The 25,243-nt window shown below is 40.3% G+C and overlaps 1 protein-coding gene across 1 annotated transcript in view; it reads right to left on the reverse strand.

Moving 5' to 3' along the window:
* Nucleotides 1–12,789: 12,789 nt before the first annotated feature.
* Nucleotides 12,790–25,243, reverse strand: part of ppp1r35 (protein phosphatase 1, regulatory subunit 35) — a gene marked incomplete at its 3' end in the record, with an annotated part of 48,660 nt that continues 36,206 nt past the window's right edge. The window contains exons 6-7 of the mRNA XM_080721716.1: nt 19,440–19,573; nt 12,790–12,954 (exon numbers count right to left, since the gene is read on the reverse strand). Coding sequence (XP_080577842.1) covers nt 12,790–12,954; nt 19,440–19,573 — 299 coding nt within the window. The remainder of the gene's footprint in view (nt 12,955–19,439; nt 19,574–25,243) is intronic.

Here is a 25,243-nt window from a genome sequence, read left to right on the forward strand (position 1 = left end):
AGCAGATATACAAGCTCACAGCGCGGCACCGAGTGCCGCGCTGCGAGCTTGCATATCTGCTATTTTTGAAAAATGTGTGCAATAAACCTATGTCAAGGACCCCCAAGATGATATGTATTTGGCCACGGACCCCGTGTTCCAGGGACCCCCAGAAGCAAAATTTGAGTTAGAAATGTTCGCTTAAAAATACATATATTCAAAGATTTTCACACAACTTTTCAAAAATAGCAGATCTACAAGCTCGCAGCGCGGCACTCGGTGCCGCGCTGTGAGCTTGTATATCTGCTATTTTTCAATAGATAACGTTATTAGGGCCCATCCACCTTGGGCCCCAGTAACTCAGTCCCACTTTCCTACCCCTTGTGACGCCCCTGTGTAGATTAGTACGAGGGACATGGGCACAGGTTTGTGGAGGCTTAATTAGTTTCTGTAGCTTAAATATTAAAGGGATATTTCACTTTAATATTTCACTTTAAACACAAATTGTGTCATTTTATCCTCTTGTGAGCAGAGAGTTTTTAAGCATTTTGATTCACTATAAACACATTTGACATTCCTTTTATCAGACACGCCCCTTCCTATACAAACCCATTGTAACTTCAAACTTCAATCTAACCATGTTTGATTCAAACAACGTCCTTGTTTCTGGTGACTGATATTGGCCTTCTAAAGTGTGAGGGGGGCTGTATGTTTTCAATTACTTTTTTCATGAAAGAATTTCATGAAAGAATATGAATGAATGATTTCTTAATTTAGGTGTCATGCCACCTAAATCCACCTCGACACATTTTCAGACATAGTTACAAATATTCAAATCTAAAATATATTATATTTATTTATGAAAACAACAATAAGGGCACGTTCTCACCCAAAGTCCGCTTAAAAGGTCCGGATCAGGGACCAAATGTTTACATTGTTGCATTTTGAATTTGGTCCGGGTAGCGTTCACACGGGACTTTTGTTAAAAGAACCAAATATGTAAACAAAATGACACGTGGACATGGTCATACAGGCTGCTGTTGATCTATTGACAGAATAGGCTATTCCTATGGAAAATTACTTCACTGCCTATTCTAATTCATTTTGTGTTATTAATCACAGCCGCTTGAATTCCTATATCTTTTTTTTAAAGAAGCGAAACTCACACATTTCAGGCAGTAATTAGCGATGGATGGAGGAATCTCTCTCTTTCTCTCTCTCAAAAAAATATAGCCTAATATAAAGCCTTCTTCTTGATTCATTTAACAATAAATAGCGCAAGAACGCGTGGCCAAATAAAAACATAATAAGCGTCACTGTTTCCACATCAAATAATCTCTCTCTGTCTCTTTCTTTCTTTACAAGCAACGGGTCCATAAAGATATTTCCTATCCTTATCATGTTGGAAATGTGAAGCTACATGAATAAATAACCTAAATAAATACAATAAAATAATAGCAAATCCCTATTGTCCCAAATGTTGAATCTAGCATATAATGCGTGTGAGCCATAACTTTATATGCGGTGGCGCATGCTTAAAAATAACATATCTAACAGGTTGCTAGCTTGCAGATCTGTTCTTTAGACCACAGGATTCATTTAGCTCTGAAACAGCCGTGTAAGCTTGCAAATCAGTTATTTTTACGCACAGCACACGATGACTGGAGTAGGCTATGGACATCTTACTGCCGTCCCAACAACAATGTGAAAAGTTTGACTCGTGAACGCCTGTCCTCAGGGGAACAGTGAGAGAGCGAAAAGAGAGCGAAATCCTAATAATGCCTTGAAAAAAACCCCAAGTTTGACATTTCCTTGTTGGATGGAAGTTATGTGCGCATCGAGGCTGTCTCCGTCTACTCCCGTGTTACACACAAGATGGTGACCTTACTTTTATTTGTGACAGTATTTGAGTCAAAACAAACAATGATCACCGTGTTCGGAGAGCGACCCCTGGAGTCACCGCACACGATGGGTCACCAGTTTCCATGTAGGCTGTAGCTTACAAGACACCGCACCGGAGCAACGGCTCACAGGGAGAGGAGATGATACAATTATTAACGTGTAGCCTACTGCATCTAATGAAGAAATATCAGCGGTCGGGTCATATCAATAGTGATTCCCGTAAGAAATTCATGCTTTTAGAACTAATTATTAATCCAGCTTCACAACTGCAAAACATAAAGATTGATGAGTGTAGGCTAAGCTGTAGGTAGCTGAAGTTAGAATTGATTCACGAGTTGTCGTTTATTCTTTTTTTCCATAGCCTATTGTTTTTCAATGAACAACACACAGTGCAGAATGTACTGTAGGCTGATCAGACCTACGTTTGGTCCTCTATAAAGTCCGGCTCCGTTCACACCAGCAGAGGACCGGACCATGGTCCTTTTGGAAGAGGACCGAGTCCTGCCTTTTCAAGAGGACCATGGTCCGGACCAAACAAAGGGACCATGGTCCCTTTGCACGTTCACACCAGCGGACCAAAGGAGAAAGAGGACCATGGTCCCTTTTAAGCGGACCAAATAACCCTGGTGTGAACGCGCCCTAAATCAATGAAACAAAATACATGTAAAAACCATGGCCACCCAAGGACAAAATCAGTCACTAGAACCAAGAACGGGTGTCGATGAATCATGGTTGAAATGGAGTTTAAAGTTACAATGGGTTTGTATAGGAAGGGGGCGTGTCAGATAAAAAATATATCAAATATATCTAAATACTGAATGAATCAAGCAACTTAAAAACTGTCTGGGGTGCTCACAAGAAGTTAAATGATCCAAAGCATAATTTGAAAGTGAAATATCCCATTAATATAAAGTGTTATCACAGATTACAACACAGCCCACACTGCAGTGCACTGCAGAGCGTTTAACCAGAGTGCTCAACACAAACTGGGATCTTGGCAGTTAGAGGAAAAAAAAAACTGTCTCTTACAGTACATGTCTGTCTGTCTGTATCTTACCTGTCTTTCTGCTGGTATTCTACCTGTCTGCCTGTCGGTATCCTCCCCGCCTGTCATAGAATCCAAGAGAAGGGTAGTTTATAGCAGGGGTTTTCAAAGTGGGTGACGGGGCACCCTGGGGTGCCGTGACGGCAGTCCAGGGGTGCCGCGAGATAATTTGATAATATTGGAATTTATTTGGACACTTGAAAAAATATTTAGTATCATTTTAAACTTGAAGTACAAAGTTATTTTCAGTCAGTTTAAACCAAAATGGCTATTATCTCAACTTTTTCCTTGCAACATTATGACTAAAATATCGTCACTGTCGGGCAGAAACCTTGTATCTCCAAGTTTCAAATATGTACGTCTTTTGGTAAAGCAAAGCCCTGCTTCATCATACAAGACTGTCGCACAAAACTAGTGAAAACAGCCAATCTACAAGTCTAGTGTGCTTGTAGATCGGCTGTTTTCACTAGTTTAGTACATTTTATAGATGATAAATACAAAACGAACGGTTTTTAGACATACAAGGTTTCCACCCGACAACGACGATAGGCCTATGCTATAAATATAAGGTGCTGGGAGTGAAAATTATAATGTAGGGGTGCCTCGGATTAAAATAATATTTATGGGGTGCCCTGAGACAACTAGGTTTGGGAACCCCTGGTTTATACAACTGTAAAAATCCAAGACACTTTATTGTGAACTAGTTGAACATCATTAATTTGTCTGAATGATGCATGCATGGCAATGGCAAGATGAAAATAAATGTGCAATGCATCAAAACAAATTCATACTCAGTAGCACAACGGCTATATCGCTTGCCAAAAAGAAAGACATTTTTCAATATGGAGTACAAATGAAGCTTCACAGGGTGCATGACTGCACGAGAGGTGCAGAAGGTAACAGAATTAGTGTGCACTACGCACCACCCATGATGGCAGGGAGTTGGTTTGGATTTAAAGATTCCGACATGGCCAGAAATCATCATATTTTATTCACATAAACATTGACGTTGATGTCTAAGTATCCCTACATTGATCTTTTCATCTTTATCAATATCTTATTTCATGAAGCAGATCAGATTAGGCAAGTTTTATTTTTATTTTATTTTTTTAAGTGTACATATATTAAATTGTAAATAGAGAAAAGAAAAGGTGAGTGTTAAAATGTTTTCATTTACAGCTTTCTGTCGTGTTAGCACGTTTAGCGATTTTGATTTCAGTGGGTGGGGGCATGCATACGAGCGGCTAAATATGTCTTTTTAGATGCAATAAGCCGTCGATTTCTCTATTACTATTTACAGTAGCCCCCATAAGTCACATCTGCCCGATTGCGGTGCATCTTGGGAATGGGCTTATGTGTGTAAAAAGAAAAAAAAAAAAAAAAAAAAAACTACTACCCCCAACTACTGAAATCAAAATCGTATATTTTCTCTAATTACAATCTAAAATGTGAACCCTTGTTGTAAAAAAACAAAAATAAATAAAACTAAGTTGTCCTTTAAGCAGAAAAGTTTAATGACAGCAATTATCTCTGCCTATAAAGCATTCATAGAGATGATAGAATTACCTGATGTTCTCTTGTTGCAGAAGAGTCTGTCAAAACGTGGTTTTCGCTGTGAAGATAATCAGTTCCACTCCCTTCCCCTGCAGATCAACACAGCAACAGACGGCGGGTACCTGCTGCAGGTGAATTAGCGCACAAACCTCCTCCGCCCAGATAGGAATGAGATGGGAGCAGTGGCGTCAGTTCAGAAAAAGCTAAGGTATGGCAACATGCAGGGGCGTCACACCAAATCCTGGGCCCTGGGTACAAGGATTCACTGCGGGCCCCCCATGAATGTTAACTATTGAAAAATAGCAGATATACAAGCTCACAGCGCGGCACCGAGTGCCGCGCTGCGAGCTTGTATATCTGCTATTTTTGACAAATTGTGAAAATGTGTGCAAGAAACCTATGTCAAGGACCCCCAAGATGATATGTATTTGGCCACGGACCCCGATCTCAAAATATTTAGTTCCAGGGACCCCCCCAGAAGCAAAATTTGAGTTAGAAATGTTCGCTTAAAAATACATATATTCAAAGATTTTCACACATTTTCTACAACTTTTCAAAAATAGCAGATCTACAAGCTCGCAGCGCGGCACTAGGTGCCGCGCTGTGAGCTTGTATATCTGCTATTTTTCAATAGATAAAGTTATTAGGGCCCCTCCACCTTGGGCCCCAGTAACTCAGTCCCACTTTCCTACCCCTTGTGACGCCCCTGGCAACATGACTGGTGTCTTGCACGTCATGTTGCCATACCTTAGCAACAAGCATGATACATTTATTTTAAGAAGTACATTCTATTCCCCCCCCCCCCCATTTCTACGGTTTCTTGGGCTAGATATGGCAGCCTGGAACGGTTGTTCAAGTGCAGCTAGACTTGGCATGTTAGTAAACGTGCCACAATTAACAATAATGCATTGCACCTGTGCAGCTGACCGGAACCTGGGAATATAACATTCTGTCAAGATGGGGAGAATATAATTATAATACCTTGTTAAAGTGAACATTTTGCAAAATTTTGTTAAATTTTGCATTTGTAGTTATTTTAATGTAATTTAACAACATAACCAGCACAGATATACAAAGAGACATTCATGGATTTATATTTAAAAGTAACTTTTATTCTCCCCACTGGACCCAGGGTATGGCAGCTGCATACCCCTGCCATACCCAATTGACGCCCCTGCCTCCTCTCCTCCACCCAGATAGGAATGAGATGGGAGGAGGGGGTGATGTCACCCCTGTTCTGTCCTCAGGGCTTTTATCTGTCTTCATGCTTCACTTCACGTCAAATAAACCCTGTACTTAGTTAGTTTCTGTACTTGGTGAGGATGCCAAGTACCGAGCCCTGGGGCGCTCTGTACTTGGCTCTGTAAATGAAATATCTTCAATGAAAATAGCCTACAAGTTCACAACATGTCGCGAAGTGATGCGCTGTGAGCTTGTAGATTGGCTATTTTCGCCCCAGAATAGGGATGTTGGGACTTGGGGTTCACGTGGTTAATGTAATCAAACCTCTGTTTGAATCCCCTTTATACACAACCTACATCAGTGGTTCTCAACCTTTTCAGGCCGCGACCCCCAAAGACATTACATTTTTGTATAACACGGTACTATTGTGAAAATAGACCATCTACATTTTCACAATTTCTGCCTCTACTATTTGACAATTTGGACAATGTTTAATTTAGAGGTATTAAAAAGTCCTTAAATTGTCACTTTAGAAATGTGCAGATACCCTCTATACACCTACATTTTATGTTGTTTTTTTTACTGTTGAATGAAAAAATAATGTTGCACATTACGTTAATCATCTGGGGACCCCCCAAAATAATTTTCCAGACCCACAGGTTGAAAACCACTGACCTACATTGTGACTCAGTATGATTTTATGGATCATCTAAAACCTGAATGTCTAGTTTCACGTCTCATGCTACTAACAGGCAGCATGAGTATATTCTTCCACGTTCAGTGCATGCCGGAGGGGGCCTGGCACCCTCCGTTGCAGATTCCCGCCGCCTCAGTTTAGGTTTTATGTAAGGTTTTATGCAAATATCAAAAACGACAAAGATATTGGCTGATAATAATAGTTATGGAGATGACACTAACGATATTGAAACTATTTTAGCTCTTTTACATTTTCCCTATGATATAATTCAGGGGTCTTCAACAGGGGGTCCGGGACCCCTAGGGGGTCCTCAGAGTCACTACAGGGGGTCCTCCAAATCTTTGTGTGATAGAAACTTTGTTTCCCCTCCTTTTATATATATTTAACCACTTGAACCCTAGTGTCCATATTCGGAGAACTATAGCCAACGCTGCGAGGCGTTGTGAGCTTGTAGATCGGCTATTTTCGGCAAAGAGTTTTGGTGTAGAGGTGAGAAAGAGCAGACAAAGTACAGAGTATTGAGGGTTCATGTGGTTAAATACCTGAAAACACAAATTAACATGATTCCAAAATACACTGATGATTGTGCTGTCAAAACTATATGGAATCTATGAAAAGGTTGTGGGGGGTCCCTGCTTCATCTCTCTCTCAACTAAGGGGTCCTTGGCCTGAAAACGTTGAAGACCCCTGATATAATTAATCTGACACTTCTTCCAGTCTAATTTCCCACTGTACAATCACCAACAGTAGCCTACCAAAGCTGAACGTTGGAACGTGATAATAGCCTATCACAATACAGCAGAATATTATTGTCTTCCATACGCAGCTACAGTATGAACAGTTGAACACAGTGCATTTATGCGGAGTGATCATGTCCAGGGGTGTCAATTGGGTATGGCAGGGGTATGCAGCTGCCATACCCTGGGTCCAGGGGAAAAAATAAAGGTTACTTATAAATATAAATCCATGAATGTCTCTTTGTCTATCTGTGCTGGTTATTATGTTGTTAAATTACAGTAAAATAACTACAAATGCAATATTTAACATAATGGTCACTTTAACAAGGTATTATAATTATATTCTCCACACTTGTATTCTCCCCATCTTGACAAAATGGTATATTCGCAGGTTCCGCAGGTCAGCTGCACAGGTCAATGCAATATTGTTAATTGTGGCACGTTTACTAACATGCCAAGTCTAGCTGCACTTGAACAACCGTTCCAGGCTGCCATATCCAGCCCAAGAAACCGTAGAAACGGGGGAAAAATAGAATGTACTTCTTAAAATAAATGTATCATGCCTGTTGCTAAGGTATGGCAACATGACTGGTGTCTTGCACGCGCGCAAGACACCAGTCATGTTGCCATACCTTAGCTTTTTCTGAACTGACTACTGGTATTGTCTTCCATACGCAGTACGGTATGAACACACAGTGCATTTTTCCGGAGTGATCATGTCGGCACTCGGCAGCATTCTACTTGTCTACTGCGTGTGATCCCCGAACAACAAGTCCTGTCAACATGAGTGTTCCATGAGTACACAAGGAGCACTGAAAAAAAAAAAATGCAAAGAAAATGCAGTGTGTTTTCTGTGTCCGTGTATATACTGTAGCAAATAAATGAAATGTATAGAATTAAGCTACTGACCGGTAAGAATGTAGCTAGTTTATTCTGCTGGTTTATTTGGTTTATATATATGTTACAGTTAGTTTTTAGAAACCAGTTAGACTGGGAAAGGAGCGCTTGTTTTTGTTCACCTGGATGTGGAAGAAGCCCATGCACTAGTCCCACGCTGGTGAATGCTAACCTGGTGAATGCTACTATGCCTAAACCTAACCCTAACCTCAGTAAAGCTATGGCAAACCTAACCCTAACCTCAGTAAAACTATGCCTAAACCTAACCCTAACATCAGTAAAACTATGCCTAAACCTAAGCCTAATCCTAACCTCAGTAAAACTATGCCTAAACCTAACCCTAACCTCAGTAAAACTATGCCTAAACCTAACCCTAACCTCAGTAAAACTATGCCTAATCCTAACCCTAACCCTAACCTCAGTCAAATTATTCCTAGTTCCCGGAAGGAGGCACCGCCTGCTCCACCCTGTTCTCAACCTAACTGAATCTCAAACTGTGACATATATACCTGCATGATGATAGAACTACCGAACAAACATGTTGGTACGGGGAGGCTCTCTCCATTCCGACATGTCGCCACTCCGAAATTGACTTCTTATTGTCGGAGTGGCGACACTTCCATGGGGGTTAAGTTTAGGGTTAGGGTTAGAGATAGGGTTAGTGTCGGAATGGAGACATGTCGGAAAGGAGACATGTCGGAGTGGAGAGATGCACCCGTTGGTACGATGTGGTAAGATAAACCACATCCACCTATATTTATATAATGGAAAGTGACTGTCTGGATAAATGGCTGTATAGTTGCTTGTAAAAGTGTGTCTCATCAACATGTCTTGACTAGCAGACAGATTATGAGACATTACATCACAGCAGGTTTGGCAGTTTGCATAATGAGGGCAACACTGTGCACTTGCTAGTGTTTCCCACACCTTAATGCGGCCCACAAGGTAAATATCAGAATACTGATACATTATTATTAATTCCAAACTTGATAGTCGGGGGCCTTAGGGTATTTTTCGTGCTTATCAGTCTAAAAGCGCCACATTTTGCACAGATGTATCCCAGGGCGTGCTCTAATGATTTAGCTAGGGCGCCCGAGTCGGCGAGCTTCGGGGTCGCCACAGCGGTCAAATTAAGTTGGGCTCCCATCGACTAAGAGGCCGTTGAAGACCCCTGTTTTAGGAGCTCACTCTGTTGTTCTACCTTATGTTCTTTGGTGATGGGACTCCACAGTGGCTGTTGGCGGCAGGTTATATGTCACAGGTCCCAGTGTTAAGTGTAAGTAGGAACAGGATGTTGGCTGAGGCACCTTCCGGCTGGGACAAGAAACTCACAAAGAAACAAACAGAAATGCCATCGAGACTCCTACCCACTTTTGCATGTAGATCGTCTATTTTCCCAATTTCTGCCTCTATATAATATATAATATTTGACCAATGTTTAATTTGTCATTTTAGAGCAGGGGTGGGCAATTACTTTTACCATGGGGCCACATGAACAACAGAAAATATTGTGGAGGGCCGGGCCAAAAGGCAGTGCTCCCTGCAAGATGTGCTCCCGCAAACTAAACACAAAGCTTTACCTCCGACTTCAGTAAATAAATACTTAGCAGTCCAATTTTTGCTGTAAACCCGGCATTCAGCATCGACCTTTCTTTTTTTTTGCCACTTTAGCCATTTTTGATGGGTAAGGTACGGCAGGTCATCCTGACTTGTGACCACTGACCAGTCTGACCACCTGCTTGTTATTGAGACAACATCCACTGATCACACACACGTTGATGTACGCATTGCGTCCATATGTATGTGAATAAAAAACTTCAAAATAAAAGAAATGCAGCTTTAGTCCCTGCATGAGGTAAAATTAGAAAATGTTTTTATTTTGTAATTTGCTATTAACCCTACAAGGGCTGGTCAGAGTGAACCAAAGGGCCGCATACGGCCCCCGGGCCGCACATTGCCCAGGTCTGTTTTAGAGGCACTAAAAAGTCCTTAAATTGTCACTTTAGAAATGTGCAGACACCCTTTATACCAGGGGTCTTCAACAAGGGGTCCGAGACCCCTAGGGGTCCTCAGAGTTACAACAGGGGGTCCAAATCTTTGAGTGATATATGTATATTTTTTATATTAACCACTTGAACCCTTGTGTCCATATTCTGAGACATTAGCCAAAAAGATCTACAAGCTCATAACGCCTCGCAGTGTGGTTAATCATCTGGGGACCCCCATTTGGGGACCACAGGTTGAGAATCACTACAATAAACAACACTCCCCATTGCTGTCAGAATTGCAGACTCACTCCCAGTTTTCCACCATAATCTGATTCTGAAGATTCTTCTCTTCGGAATCCCCCTCACCAACTATCACTGTACTGCCCCTGTAGCCTGCGTTCGTGGTGGTAGCCTCGGGAACTCAAGACGTTTTTTGAACACATAATTGTAACAACTATTGGGGACTCCCGGCTTTGTTGCACGACAGTGTCGCACAAGAATGCAGATTTACAAGCTCACAAGCTAGCTGCTTGTGAACTCGTAGATTGATATTTTTTGCAAATGTTTTGTCTAGTGATGGGCAATCCCGTTCATTTCAGTGATCGGATCATTTCGTTCACGTTCACGGTAAAGATCCGTTCAAAAGATTCGTTCAAATGATTCGTTCATAGCGCGATCGTCCCGTGAAAAACACAATCGCGGGAGCGTTTTTATTACATCGCGAGTACAGCCCGCCGTCGCGTCCTGTCTGCCGACCGGGGCTTTTAGGGGGAGGGGCGGGGGTGTGAACGAAAGTGTGAACGACCCATTTCAGGGATTTGAACGAATCGTTCACGAGTCATGCTAATGATTCGAATCTTATGAACGAATCACTCATGAACGACACATCACTAGTTTTGTCTAATGACATGACCACCGTAGTGACACCAGATTGTAAGTGTTATTTATCCCACGATTTTTTAACCAATTTTTTCACCCAGTGCCAATAACCTAACCCATACATGGGCAACTGGCAGCCCGGGGGCCACATGCAGCCCTCACCTTCACTTAATGCGGCCATCAGGTTAATACCGGAATACTGATATATTATTGATTTCAGCTGTTACAATTACAAACATGACCTGCTTTAATTCCATCATATTAATAGTTTAATGACTAGTATAGTACGGTAGTATTAAAATGTATTTTTTCTTCTTATGTCCGATGTATTTGCATTTAGGTTCATAAAGTTAACATGAGTATATAACTAAATGCGTTTGAAATTAAATGGAAATGTTACATTTCAGGATTCCAATTAAAAAATAACAAAAACTAATTTAGGATTCCAATTCAAAAGAAGCAAAAATAGCTGATCTACAAGCTCAAAACCGCTGCGATGCGTTTTGAGCTTGTAGATCAGCTATTTTTGCTTCTTTTGTATGAGATACTTGAATGACAAATTAGGATGTAGCATTATGCAATGTGACCCTTCTGCTCTCCCTCTGCCACGCCTGGGGAACGGTCTGACCTCATGCTTCCTTCAGTGTATGAGGAGTCCAAGTTGCTTCTTTTCACCTGACAGGAGGGATTTCTCCGGTTTGGACGTAGCGCGTGGAAGAAACGCGTTATTCCAACCAGTTCCTTTCCCCTCCATCAGGCGCTCCGGCTGGCCAGGGGGAGGCAGTATAGAGACCAGGATTACTGCATGTTTTTGTGAGGGTATCAACCCTAGGAGACACGGGGAGAACATGCAAACTCCACACAGGAAAGCCCTATCACCAACCCCACCTAGGGTGTGGGCGCTGATGACATGGAGGAGTGAACACGCCCCCCAATACCCACAGTGTCTCCCAGCGGGAATCGAACCCAGGACCTTCTAGCTGTGAGGTGACAGCGCTACCAACTGCACCACTAGACTAGGGCATTCACGAATAGTGATTTTTAGTATTCGAATTATTCGACCTCAAAGTATTCGAATAGTTAGGCCAGTTAGGACTGGCCTAACTGTCAGGCCAGTCCTGACAGTTAGGCCAAGACTGGCCTAACTGTCAAATATTAAGTAAGCAAGAGGCGAACATTGTGAAAATAGCCGATCTACATGCTCACAGCGAGGCGTTGTGAGCATGTAGATCTGCTATTTTCACAGTATTTATCTGTGGAACCGAGTCACATTAAATGTAATACCTACAATTCCAAGTGCTTGTCAGGGTGGGGGTCCCCAGTTCAAATATGTTTATTTTGGGGGTCGCGGCCTAAAAAGGTTTGAGAACCCCTGGTATAGAGCATTAACAAATTCATCCACCAGGGGCACTGACAACTCATTCTTATGACTTCCTATCTAGCCAAGCTTTATAAACTATATATTTTTAAAGAGAAAACAATACAAAAATTAAAATAAGCAAATATTCAACTTTGGTGAACAACATCGAATAGTGACTTTGATATTCGAATATTTGGTGAATGCACTACTGTGTACCCCTCTGTACTTTCTCTTACGGTCTCCTTGCTTTGCCTGTACAAAGAAGACGGTTTCTCAAACATAAAGACATTTTTATTTTAATAACTTTTATTCAATTACATCACAGTGTCACTTATAAAACCACAGTTAATCCAGTAATAAAAACACTTCGAAGATGACTCGCTGGAATCCGTTTTAAATTAAACTTTCAACTTTTTACACAAAGTTATTTACAATTTATTCAACAGTAGAACAAACATTCCACTACCAGTGGAAGTGTGTGTGTGTGTGTGTGTGTGTGTGTGTGTGTGTGTGTGTGTGTGCGTGTGTGTGTGTGTGTGTGTGCGTGTGCGTGTGTGTGTGTGGGTGTGTCAGGCCTGCCACTGTGTGTGTCGTCTGTAAAGGTCAAAGGTGGAGTGGGCGGGGCGAGGCATCGGTTGGGGGCGCGGTTTGTTGCTTGGCTCCTCCCCCAGTAGAAGGGGCATCTCCCTGAAGAGGTCAGAGGTCACAAAGGGGAGGAGGGAGGGGCCATCCGTCTGCCACACACACACACACACGCACACGCACACGCACACGCACACACACACTATAAGTATTAAGTCCATGTTAGGGTTACTACACCTAACTTAACCTGCTTGTTGGAAGCAGGAATGCCTTCATTGCAAGCTTTAGTGCAGGTGTCTTCAACGTTTTCATGGCCAGGGACCCCCAAACTAATAGGGAGATGGAGCAGGGACCCCCTACCTTGTAGGTTGGGGGTGGGGACTGGGGGTACAACATATCGTCGTTGTCGGGTGGAAACCTTGTATGTCCAAAACAGTTCATTTTGTATTTATCATTTTAAAAACGATTTAAACTAGTGAAAACAGCAGATCTACAAACACACAACGCCTCGCACCGCGAGGCGTTGTGTGCTTGTAGATCTGCTGTTTTCACTACTTTTGTGCGACGGCCTTGTATGATGAAGCAGGGCTTTACTTTGTGAAAAAAATTACAAATTTGAAACTTGGAGATACAAGGTTTCTGCCCGACAGAGACGATATATTGTATAATTATGTATAAAATTGTGCATTGAAGCTATTAAAATAATAGATTCATGCTTTCATTTTAAACATGCATGTACAAGTGACCGTACCACTGCCAATTTTAAACATACCTTATTAACTGTGAACCAATGTCAATACTATCAATATATCACTAACAATTTGTCAATTGCATATTGTGTATGTATACAAGCTATTACAAAGAGACAGAATCATGTTTTTTTAAAATACAAATTATAATTTTGTTCTCTTATTTTTTTTATTATTATTATTATTATTTCTTTTCACCCAACAATTTCGGGGACCCCCTGTTGAAGACCTCTGCTTTAGTGAGAGAAAAGCAAGCCAGGTTACAGCAGCGCAATGGCATGCTTGACGACCCCTTGTGGTATGTTCTTCAACTGCTAAAGAAGGAGAACCAATTCATGTATTATCTGAGATAATGGAGGATCATATTGAGTGTGACCGAAGTAATAGGATTCATAAACTGCAATCCAAAGAGGGAACAAGATGAATATATAGGGCAGGGGTTTCTAAACATGTGGGTCGGGACTCGGGACCCCCAGGGGAGTCACCAAATTATTTTGGGGGGTCCCCAGATGATTAACTTAATGTGAAACATTGTTTTCTCTCTCAACAGTAAACAAACCAGTGGTTAACTGGTCCCACTAAAAAAATCTCCCCTTCATTTTCCTCATAGACTTTCACAAAAATATTTATAACAATTATGTTAAGCCTCGAACCAAGCCATTCAGGATGGCAGTGAATCATGAACATGAAACCCTTGTTACTTTCTTTGAAAATCGCTAAACAAAGGATATTTATTAAATGTAGTATATCAAATAATTAAATATTAAAATATGTTTTCATATACGTGTAGGATCAAAGGTTTTATGGCCATGATTCACTGCCATCCTGGATGGCTTAAAATATTATGTTAAGCCTAGACATAATATTTTTGTAAAAGTCTATGGGGAAAATTAATGGGAGATCGTTTAGTGGGACCAGCAAATCACTTCTGCTATGATGCTCTATAACAGGGGTTCCCAAACTTTTTTGTCTCAGGGCACCCCATACATATATGTTTTAATCCGAGGCACCCCTACATTATAATTTTCACTCCCAGCACCTTATATTTATAGCATATCGTCATTGTAGGGGGGAAACCTTGTATGTCCAAAACCGTTCATTTTGTATTTATCACCTATAAAATGTACTAAACTAGTGAAAACAGCAGATCTACAAGCACTTTTGTGCTTGTAGATCTGCTGTTTTCACTAGTTTTGTGCGACAGAGGTTTCTGCCTGACAGTGACAATATTTTAGTGATTATGTTATGAGGAAAACGTTGAGCTAACAGCCATTTTGATTAGAACTGACTGAAAATAAACTTTGTACTTCAAGTTTAAAATGATACTAAATATTCTTTAAGTGTCCAAATAAATTCCAAATATTATCAAATTATCTCACTGGACTGCTGTCACGGCACCCCAGGGTGCCATCATCACCCACTTTGAAAACCCCTGCTCTATAAGACATACCAAGCTATCAACCCAGATGTATCTGTTCATCCACTCTATACAAGCATCAGCAGTGCACCTTACGTTGAGGACTATTTGAGGATAATCTTTACAAGGTTTCGGTTGTCCTCTCATACAGTAGACTGCGTGTGGAAATGGGAAGGTGGAGTTGCATACCACCGGAGCAGCGTACAGGTCAATGTGAGACTGGTATACAAAACGAACAGCACATACTGGCGTGTCGCCTCACACAGGACATCAGAGGGAAATATGGACTTGAAGTTGAGTTTAAAGGGGCCCCATCACGCTTTTCAAAATATATATTTTATTTAAATATTGGTCCATAATACGGTTTTATACAGGTTTTAGCCTAAAGAACCACTCGGATATTTAAATTTCATGTTCTCTCTGTCTCTAATTCCAAGCCATTTCAGAAGCATTACCAAAATGGGAAATCTCGCTCTTTCGAACGACCGTCATTTCGACAAAGGAGCGTCGGGAGGGTTAGCCGGTTAGCGACTCACCCCACGGAGGTTAGGTTTAGGGTAAGGGTTAGAGTTGGGTATCGAAAAGATGACACATAGTAACAGCGAAACGCTCGCCATACCACAATGCCCTTTGTTGGCAACAGGGCGCTGTAGTCTCAATACAATATAGCCTCCCAAAAAGTACTGCCCCCTTCTCGAGGGGGCCCAATAGGAAATGAGCCCCTTTGTGACATCAAAAAGGGCCCGATTTCAAAAGAGTAGGTCTACAGTTCAGACACGCCCATTCAGAAAATCACTGAAATTAAGGCTTAGAGTTAATGAATTGTTTTTTTTTAGGCTGGAAGAGACAATGGGAAGAAAAAAAACAAACAAGATAAAATTAAAAATGTGAAATTCATGGCGGGGCCCCTTTAATGATCTGAGCTCACTCTTTGTGGGCACTAACAGAGAAACTTGGCGTATGCTGCATGTCTGCCTGTCACTTTTGGCTACTTTTGGAGCAACGGGAAGCTGCAGTTGTATGAGTCAAGGGATTTTTTTGTTGTGTGTTTATTTTAATGTATTGTAATTTGCAATTTTTAAAGTTTTTATTAATGGGTTTTCGATGCGCATAACAGTAGTCCCAGGTTTCCAGAAGGCGTGGCATACCCGTTTCCTGTTCTGGTTAATTCTCACGTAGCTTTGTTTGATTTGCTCTGCAGAAGATTTAAACCGCAGGCACAAAATGACACCTCACCTCATGTGGTTCAAATCTGCAGGTACAGAGAGTTCTATTCAACTAATTTATATTCAGCATGGAGCGTTGTCCCGGATGTTCTAGGGCAGTGGTTCTCAACCTGTGGGTATTTTGGGGGGTCCCCAGATGATTAACCAAATGTGCAACATTGTTTTCTCACTCAACAGTAAACAAACCAACATAACGTTTAAGTGTATAGAGGGTATCTACACATTTCTAGTACACATCTTCTAAGTGACAATTTAAGGACTTTTTAATACATTTAAATAAAGGGTATCTATTCTACACATTTCTAAAGTAACAATTTAAGGACTTTTTAATACATTTAAATAAAGGGTATCTATTCTACACATTTCTAAAGTAACAATTTAAGGACTTTTTAATACATTTAAATAAAGGGTATCTATTCTACACATTTCTAAAGTAACAATTTAAGGACTTTTTAATATATTTAAATAAAGGGTATCTATTCTACACATTTCTAAAGTAACAATTTAAGGACTTTTTAATACATTTAAATAAAGGGTATCTATTCTACACATTTCTAAAGTAACAATTTAAGGACTTTTTAATACATTTAAATAAAGGGTATCTATTCTACACATTTCTAAAGTAACAATTTAAGGACTTTTTAATACATTTAAATAAAGGGTATCTATTCTACACATTTCTAAAGTAACAATTTAAGGACTTTTTAATACATTTAAATAAAGGGTATCTATTCTACACATTTCTAAAGTAACAATTTAAGGACTTTTTAATACATTTAAATAAAGGGTATCTATTCTACACATTTCTAAAGTAACAATTTAAGGACTTTTTAATACATTTAAATAAAGGGTATCTATTCTACACATTTCTAAAGTAACAATTTAAGGACTTTTTAATACATTTAAATAAAGGGTATCTATTCTACACATTTCTAAAGTAACAATTTAAGGACTTTTTAATACATTTAAATAAAGGGTATCTATTCTACACATTTCTAAAGTAACAATTTAAGGACTTTTTAATACATTTAAATAAAGGGTATCTATTCTACACATTTCTAAAGTAACAATTTAAGGACTTTTTAATACATTTAAATAAAGGGTATCTATTCTACACATTTCTAAAGTGATAATTTAAGGACTTTTTAATACATTTAAAATGACAAATTAAACATTGGCCAAATTGTCAAATATTAGAGCCAGAAACTGTGAAAATAGCTGATCTACATGCCTCGCAACGCAACGCGAGGCGTTGTGAGAATGTAAAGATCTGTTATTTTCACAATAGAACCGTGTTATACAAAATGTAATGCCTCAAATCTTAGTGCTCGTCAGGGTGGGGGGTACCCAGTTAAAATATTAATATTTTGGGGGTCACGGCCTGAAAAGGTTGAGAACCACTGTTCTAGGGAAGGTTCTGACAGCAAGCAACTATTTATTATAGCTGTACATATTACAATGACATGAAGTTGACATGTTTATTTTAAGGGCAACTGTTGTATAATCACATTATTACACTGGAGGGTGAGGGTTATGTGATTATTGGAACTTCGGCGCTGGCTACGGGCACTCGCCTTTGGCTCCTGGTAAATGGTGCTTTTATATAGCGCCTTTATCCAAGGCGCTTTACAGAGATTGTGCACCCATTCACACACACATTCACACACTGATGGCAGAGGAAACCATGCAAGGCACCAACCTGCTCACCGGGAGCAACTAGGGGTTCAGAGTCTTGCTCAAGGACTCTTTGACACTAACTCTGGGGGAGCCCAGGATCGAACTGGGAACCCTTCGGGGACCCTCCGTGTTCTAATGACAGTTCCTCTACCTCTGAGCCACTGCCGCTCACTCGTGCCTACGGCAACGCAGGCGTTCCAATAATCACGATAACCCACACCCTCTCGTGTAATATTGCTTAATTATTTCTTCTAGTAGTACAGTCTTTGTCCAACTCTTTCTTTTTTTTCTGGCAATAAACCAACATTGTAGAAACTCTTGCTCACCATTTGCATCTATGTAAACCAGGGGTCTTCAACAGGGGGTACGGGACCCCTAGGGGGTCCTCAGAGTTTCTACAGGGGGTCCTTCTAATCTTTGTGTGATAGAAACCTTTTTTCTACTTTTTTATATTAACCACTTGAACCCTACCATCCATATTCAGAGAACTTTTGCCAAAAATAGCAGATCTACAAGCTCACAACGCCTCGCGCTGCGAGGCGTTCTGAGCTTGTAGATCGGCTATTTTCGGCAAAGAAGTTTGGCGTAGAGGGGGAAAAGAGCAGACTAAGTACAGAGTGAAAGGTCAAGTTTATTATGTATTGACGGTTCAAGTGGTTAAATATCTGAGAACACAAATTGACATGAATCCAAAATACACTGATGATTGTGCTGTCAAACAATGAAACTATATGGAATCTATGATAAGGTTGTGGGGGTCCCTGCTTCATCTCTCTCTCTCAACTAAGGGGTCCTTGGCCTGAAAACGTTGAAGACCCCTGATGTAAACCATGCAATTATATGTGCTACCAAAATTGCATTGATTCATTAAAGTATCAATAACTTGTTTTAGAATTCATAATTTGATTATATAAAGGTTGTCTATCACTACAATCCAACTATAATCTGATGTCTTTATTACCCATTTAGAACGGGTACACATTATTGTGTATTATTATTTTATGCCTTAACTGTTGAAAAATAGCAGATATACAAGCTCACAGCTGCAAGCTTGTAGAACTGCTATTTTTGAAAAATCTTGAAAATTTGAATTTTGACCCAATTCTACAAGTGTGTTTTGAATCCTTCTAAGGGTTTTCTATGTCAGCAATTTGGCCATCGCCATCGTCAAAGAAAAGGTCCTTTTCACATAACTGGAGCTCAGTTAGTCTGTTCTTGAGAGACTAACTATGTCAGTGGTTCTCAAACCTTTTCATGTGAAGGACCCCCAAAATTACATTTATTTGGACCCCCATCTCAAAATATTTAGTTCCAGGGACCACCCAGAAGCAAAATTTGAGTTACAAACGTTCACTTTGGAAATACATATATTCAAAGATTTGCACACATTTTCACCACTTTTTCCAAAAATAGCAGATCTACAAGCTCGCAGCTGTGAGCTTGTATATCTGCTGTTTTTCACTGGTTAAAGCATTCAATAATTCTAGGCCTAAATGGGTTAAATAAGTAACAAATAAAATCATTAATTCTGTGTAAAGGCATGTAATGTAAACATTTATTCAGTGCACCTTATTGTCATGAAGACGGGAGGGCGGGGCCAGCGGCAGCCTATCACGGACCGCCTGGCTGATCAACTGGTCCTCTTCCACAGACAAACTGACCAATGAGCTCAAGAGATGCTGCGAGGGTGGGAAATTCACAGCTAAAGAGAGAGAGAGAGAGAGAGAGAGAGAGAGAGAGATATTATGCAGTTATGTATAGTGACCAACACTTCAAATACTGGATAAATACATTTTTCTTATGACATTATGGATCAGATCTATACAATGATATACCTGTATCTCTCAAAAGTACAACATATTAAAACTGAACACTTGACACAAGTACGGATGGGACGATACGCGATATTATCGTTTATCGTGATAAAAAACACCCTCGATAATCGTATCGTGGAGAATTAATTTATCGTGATATCGTCCTCCGTCATGCACTGGTATCAATTCACCTTTTATTTGCCGAGCTGCATATCCGGTACCAGTACCACTTAAACAAAAAGGTACTTATAATATACGCACAGATACAGTCTTCTCTATCAAATGTCTTTGCCAAAAAATAGCCGATCTACAAGCTCACAACGTGTAGCTTGTAGATCTGCAATTATTTTTGGCAAATGTTCGGTCCCAGGATAATGGATTTTGATTAGGGCTGTCGCGATTAGGAATTTCTGGAGAAGATTAATCGTCATACAAAATAATCGCGATTGACGAATATATTGTATTTTCTTTCTTTTTTCATTTTATGCCACTATGATGAGCTTTGATAATACTCATACTGTACACCTTAGAAGAGCAATTTAGTCCTTGGGCTAGACGAAATATCGGTACACTGCAAAAAATACCCTGATTAAATTAAGAAAAAAAATATTAAATCTAGAATTAATTTTCTCATATCAAGCAAATAAATCTGCCAATGGGGTAAGCATTTTTTCCTTGCTTAGAATTTCTAAAACTAGCAAAACATTTCTAGCCACTGAACGAGCATATCGATTCTCAAAACTAGGAAAAAAAAGCTTGCTTCTAAAGCAAAGGTTAGCTTAATATAAGCAATGAAGACTATGTTATTTAGGAAATACCTTCTCAAAATGGGCATTTTGTTCTCTTGATAGGATTGTTTCTTGCTTAATCTAACAGCAATAATAAGACCCAAATTCTTAAATTAAGAAGCAATTTCTTCAAATAAGCATAATGAAAAGTCTTAAATGAAGACACCAGAAGCACTTTTCCAGCATTTATTTTCTTCAAAGCCTGGTTGGGAGGGGGGACACTTGCAGCATACAGAAATTGTTTGTTTTAAACACATGAAACAAAACAAAACTCAAGTGCAGTGACATGCCAGCAGCATCAGAGATTAGATTAGGACTACAAGCTCGCACCGCCTCAAACAACAGCGCCCCATACAGTGCTCTGACCTATAGGGCAATGGTTCGCAAACCTTTCTGGTCGGAACTCAAAAGAGAGATTAGATTAGGACTACAACCTCACACCGCCTCAAACAACATCGCCCCATACAAAGCTCTGACCTATTGGGCAATGGTTCCCAAACTTGGTCGGAACCAAAAAGAGATTAGATTAGGACTACAAGCTCACACTGCCTCAAACAACAGTGCCCCATACAGCGCTCTGAACTATAGGGCAATGGTTCCCAAACTTGGTCGGAACCCAAAAGAGAGATTAGGTAAGGACTACAAGCTCACACCGACCCGCTTTGCGCCACATGAGGTTGTAGATCTGCTGTTCACAGCACACAACAAAAGGAATAATACTAAAACAAAAATAACAAAAGTGCATGTAAAATGTAAACACAGGCGCAGTTACAGTACATGTCACTATCTGGGATGGAGCTTGAAAAACTAGCAAGTCAACTGACCGATAAAATATTATCGTGTGACGTAATTCCACAAATTAGAAATGCTCAATAGTGGGCTCAATAAGCAGGATCGATAAGGTGCTAGTTATGAAAATGTACGAGCTCCTTCCCCAATCAGTAACACCGCCACAAACAACTCTGCCCAGAACAACATCGCCCTCGAACAACGTCGCTCCCGAACAAAGTTCCCCAGAACTATATAGTGCAATGCAGGTTGCCAAACTTTTCTGGTCGGAAAACCCCAAATAGATTAGTTTGCACTCGGGACCCAAGTGAAAACAGCAGATCCTTTACTCAAGTACATTTTTAATTATTGACTTTTACTTGTAACAGAGTACTTCTATATTGCAGTATAAATCAGATTTGAATCCATAGCCATCTCCAGACTGCATTAAAAAAAAAAACATTTTGACTCCAATCTGGATAGGAAATTAGATTTGGGCTGGATTTGGGCCGCCAGTCTGAACAAGGCCCAACTTAGGGGGAGTTAAGGAAGCATTCACTGATCACATTATCTAGCACAGTGGTTCTCAACCTGTGAGTTAGGACCCCCAGAGGGGTCCCCAAATTAGTTTTGGGGGTCCCCAGATGATTAACATAATGCGCAATATTGTTTTCTCACTCAACTGTAAAGAAACCAACAAAGTTTAAGTGTATAAAGTGTATATGCAGATTTCTAAAGTGACAATTTAAAGACTTTTTTGATTTTAAATGACAAATTAAACATTGGCCAAATTGAGTCAAGAATTGTGAAAATAGCACTACATGCTCACAACGCCTCGCAGTGAGACGTTGTGAGCATGTAGATCTGCTATTTCCTCAATAGAACCGTGTTATACAAAATGCAACGTCTCCACTCTTAGTGCTCATCAGGGTGGGGGGTCCCAAATCAAAATATGATTATTTGGGGGGTCGCGGCCTGAAAAGGTTGAGAACCACTGAGTTAGGGTAGCATTCACTGAAGTGAAAACAGCAGATCTAGTAGCTCACAACGATCCACTTTGCGCTGTGTTATGAGATTGTAGATCTGCTGTTTTGAGCTTGTAGATCTGCACACTCACTGACTGATGTAGTCCTTCCATTCAGCTTAGGACGTTGTATGCGTGGGTGGTATCTCCCTAATGCATGGCATCATGGAGGACTTCAGTTTGCAGTACTGAGAGCACTGTAGACGCACACTTGGGGTACGCCAGATGAAGGGCATAGTAATATGCCATGAGTTAGATGAGTCCCTTTTGAAAGTCCTCCTCCCAAAGGTCATCACCGGCAGAGTCCCAATGCAGAGCAGGCAGTTGTCCTCACCGACAAGGACGACAGGACTGGCCAGAGGACGCTGACGAAGGAAGCCATTGGGGTCTTCAGTAGGCTGGTCAAAGGACAAGTCAATGAAAAAGATTAGAAAACCAGTGCAAACATGTTTAATAGCATACATGACCAAATTAAACCACACTACAGTATCTTTCAATAAACAAGGTTCCAACATTATTCTGACAATATAATATATCGTTTTTGCAGAATATCAAGGACTAGTTTATTAACTATTTAAAAAAAAAGTACTCTTAAAACAAAGTGATCACTTTCGTCGCTCCACCTTATGCATTTTGAGATTGAACAAAAATAAAATGTACTGTACAGGCATTACTAACTTACAGTATATGCACACTCTCACCTTAAGGATGTGAAACATGGCCTCTCTGCCATCTCCCGGGGGGGGGGGGGGGGGGGGGGGGGGGGGCACTGAAGATGGGGAAAGCTGTGGCAGGATTCCCAACAGCGAGATGGACTGCTCCACTGGGTTTCACTGAAAAGACAACATATGGCAGTCAATGCATGAAGAAGACCATGCACCTTAAAGGAGTAGTTCACCCCCAAAATGTATTTTTTTCTATTGATTACTCACACCATGTATATTTATGTATAATATTTACCCCCATTGATTCCGGATATACCCGAATCCATTTGGGTCCCCATCCGGAACGAATGGGGGTAAATTTACTCTAAAAACTAAAAATATTATTGAACTCAAGTCTCCATGGGTGAATAATCAATAGGGAGAAAAAAAAGTCATTTTGGGGGTGAACTACTCCTTTAAATCAAGGACAGGCGCTGTACAAGCAATCTAAAATAGCATAATGATGGTCAATATTCCACGAACAGTTATCAATGACAACGGAAGTGTATATAAATGCCTGTCTGTACAAGCAATCTAAAATAGCATAATGATGGTCAATATTCCACGCACAGTTATCAATGACAACGGAAGTGTATATAAATGCCTGTCCACAGCATCTCCAAAACCAAACTTTTGTTTGGTGAGTCACGACTTTCCGACATGCAGATCAGAACACAAACTGCACATTAACGTTGCTTCCCATAGTCAGATATTATTTACTAATCTGCGCTGTGTATAAAAAGAAACTGGCAGAATGCACAGGGAGTCACATTAATATTGCTTCCCATGGTAAAGAAAATAAAGTCACCATATTAGATATCGTCACTGTCTGGCCAAAACCTTTTAACTCCATTTTGAGGTTTTTGATTTTTGTGGCATAAATCAGGGCTATTGAACACCCTTTAAATCTGAGTGTTGGTTAAATAAAATTGAACCAATGGAAAGTAGTAAAAAGTGCATGGGACAAAACCTCCTAACTCCCCACTTTCTGCCAAATCAGCCGATTGGCCCTCTCTTTTTTTCATAAATATGTGCTACTGAACACCCTTTACGTCTGTGTGTTGGTTTAAATAACATTGAAACAATGAAAAGTAGTAAAAAGCCCTTCGGTCAAAACCTCCTAACTCCACTTGAGCTAATTTTCCCGAAAATGAACATTTTGGCCCAGCAGCAGAGATATTAAACATTTAATAGAACGCATATTTAAGACAGGACTGAGGTGCATGGTACTATAGGTCAAACAGCTCTAGGAGTATACAAAAAGGGATTGGAACTAGATTAATATCCATTCATTAGGAGATCTCCAAATAGAACTGGGGCGACCTCACCTTTGCCGATCTTCTGGTTCTTTAGGATGGCATAAAACTGGTAGTCCCCGACGAAGCTGTGTCGTCACTGCATGACTTCCTCGACGTACAGGGTATTGTAGGGATGCACAATTCTCCTCATCTCATCCAGGGCCTGAAAATACATTGCAAAACAGGTGAAATAAAATATCTTATATTGCAACGAACAATACATTGAAATAATTAGCAGGAAAAAAACTAAAAAAAAAAAAAAAGATACAAGCTCACAGCGCAACACAGAATCCCACGCTGCAAGTTTGTAGATCTGCTATTTCTTTTAAATCATGAAAATATTTGCAAATCTTTGAGTATATATTTTTCAAAGCAAACCCTGGCTTGGACCAGGTGAGCCTGTGGGACGTCGTACACATACAAAACAGCAGTTCCTGCCTTTGCAAAGATCCTGAAAAATGTCTTGTATTTGTACAAACTCCAAAATCAATCCTCTAGGCAACACAGAAAGGGGGTAACTTATTTCCACACTCCTCTAAGGTATATTAAAGGACCACCTCACCTCTGGGACAACCAGATCTTATTTTATTGTTGTTTGGGACAGGATCAATGCAATTGTTATTTTTTGTGTTCAAACTGTGTTTTTATATATTTTAGTATTTCAGCATGCTACAACTGGTCATATTTGACTGGTTGTCCTGAGGTGGCGAGGTGGTCCTTATGGCATAGTTCAATATTGAAAATGGGGTCAGTTCTCCATTCCTAAAAGTGCCATTCCTACCCACTGCCATTCCTACTGAGGTTAGGGTTAGGGTTAGGGTTAGGGTTAGGGTTAGGGTTAGGGATGGCAGTAGGAATGGCAGTGGGTAGGAATGGCACTTTTAGTTTTCCCCTTTAATGTTGCCCATTAATGACATGCCAAACCATATCGAAGTGTATACTATGAGACATCTGACTAGCAAGAACCAAAATAATA

The sequence above is a fragment of the Nannobrachium achirus genome (genome assembly GCF_963921795.1).
Source record: "Nannobrachium achirus genome assembly, chromosome: 3".
Classification (NCBI taxonomy): Eukaryota; Metazoa; Chordata; class Actinopteri; order Myctophiformes; family Myctophidae; genus Nannobrachium; species Nannobrachium achirus.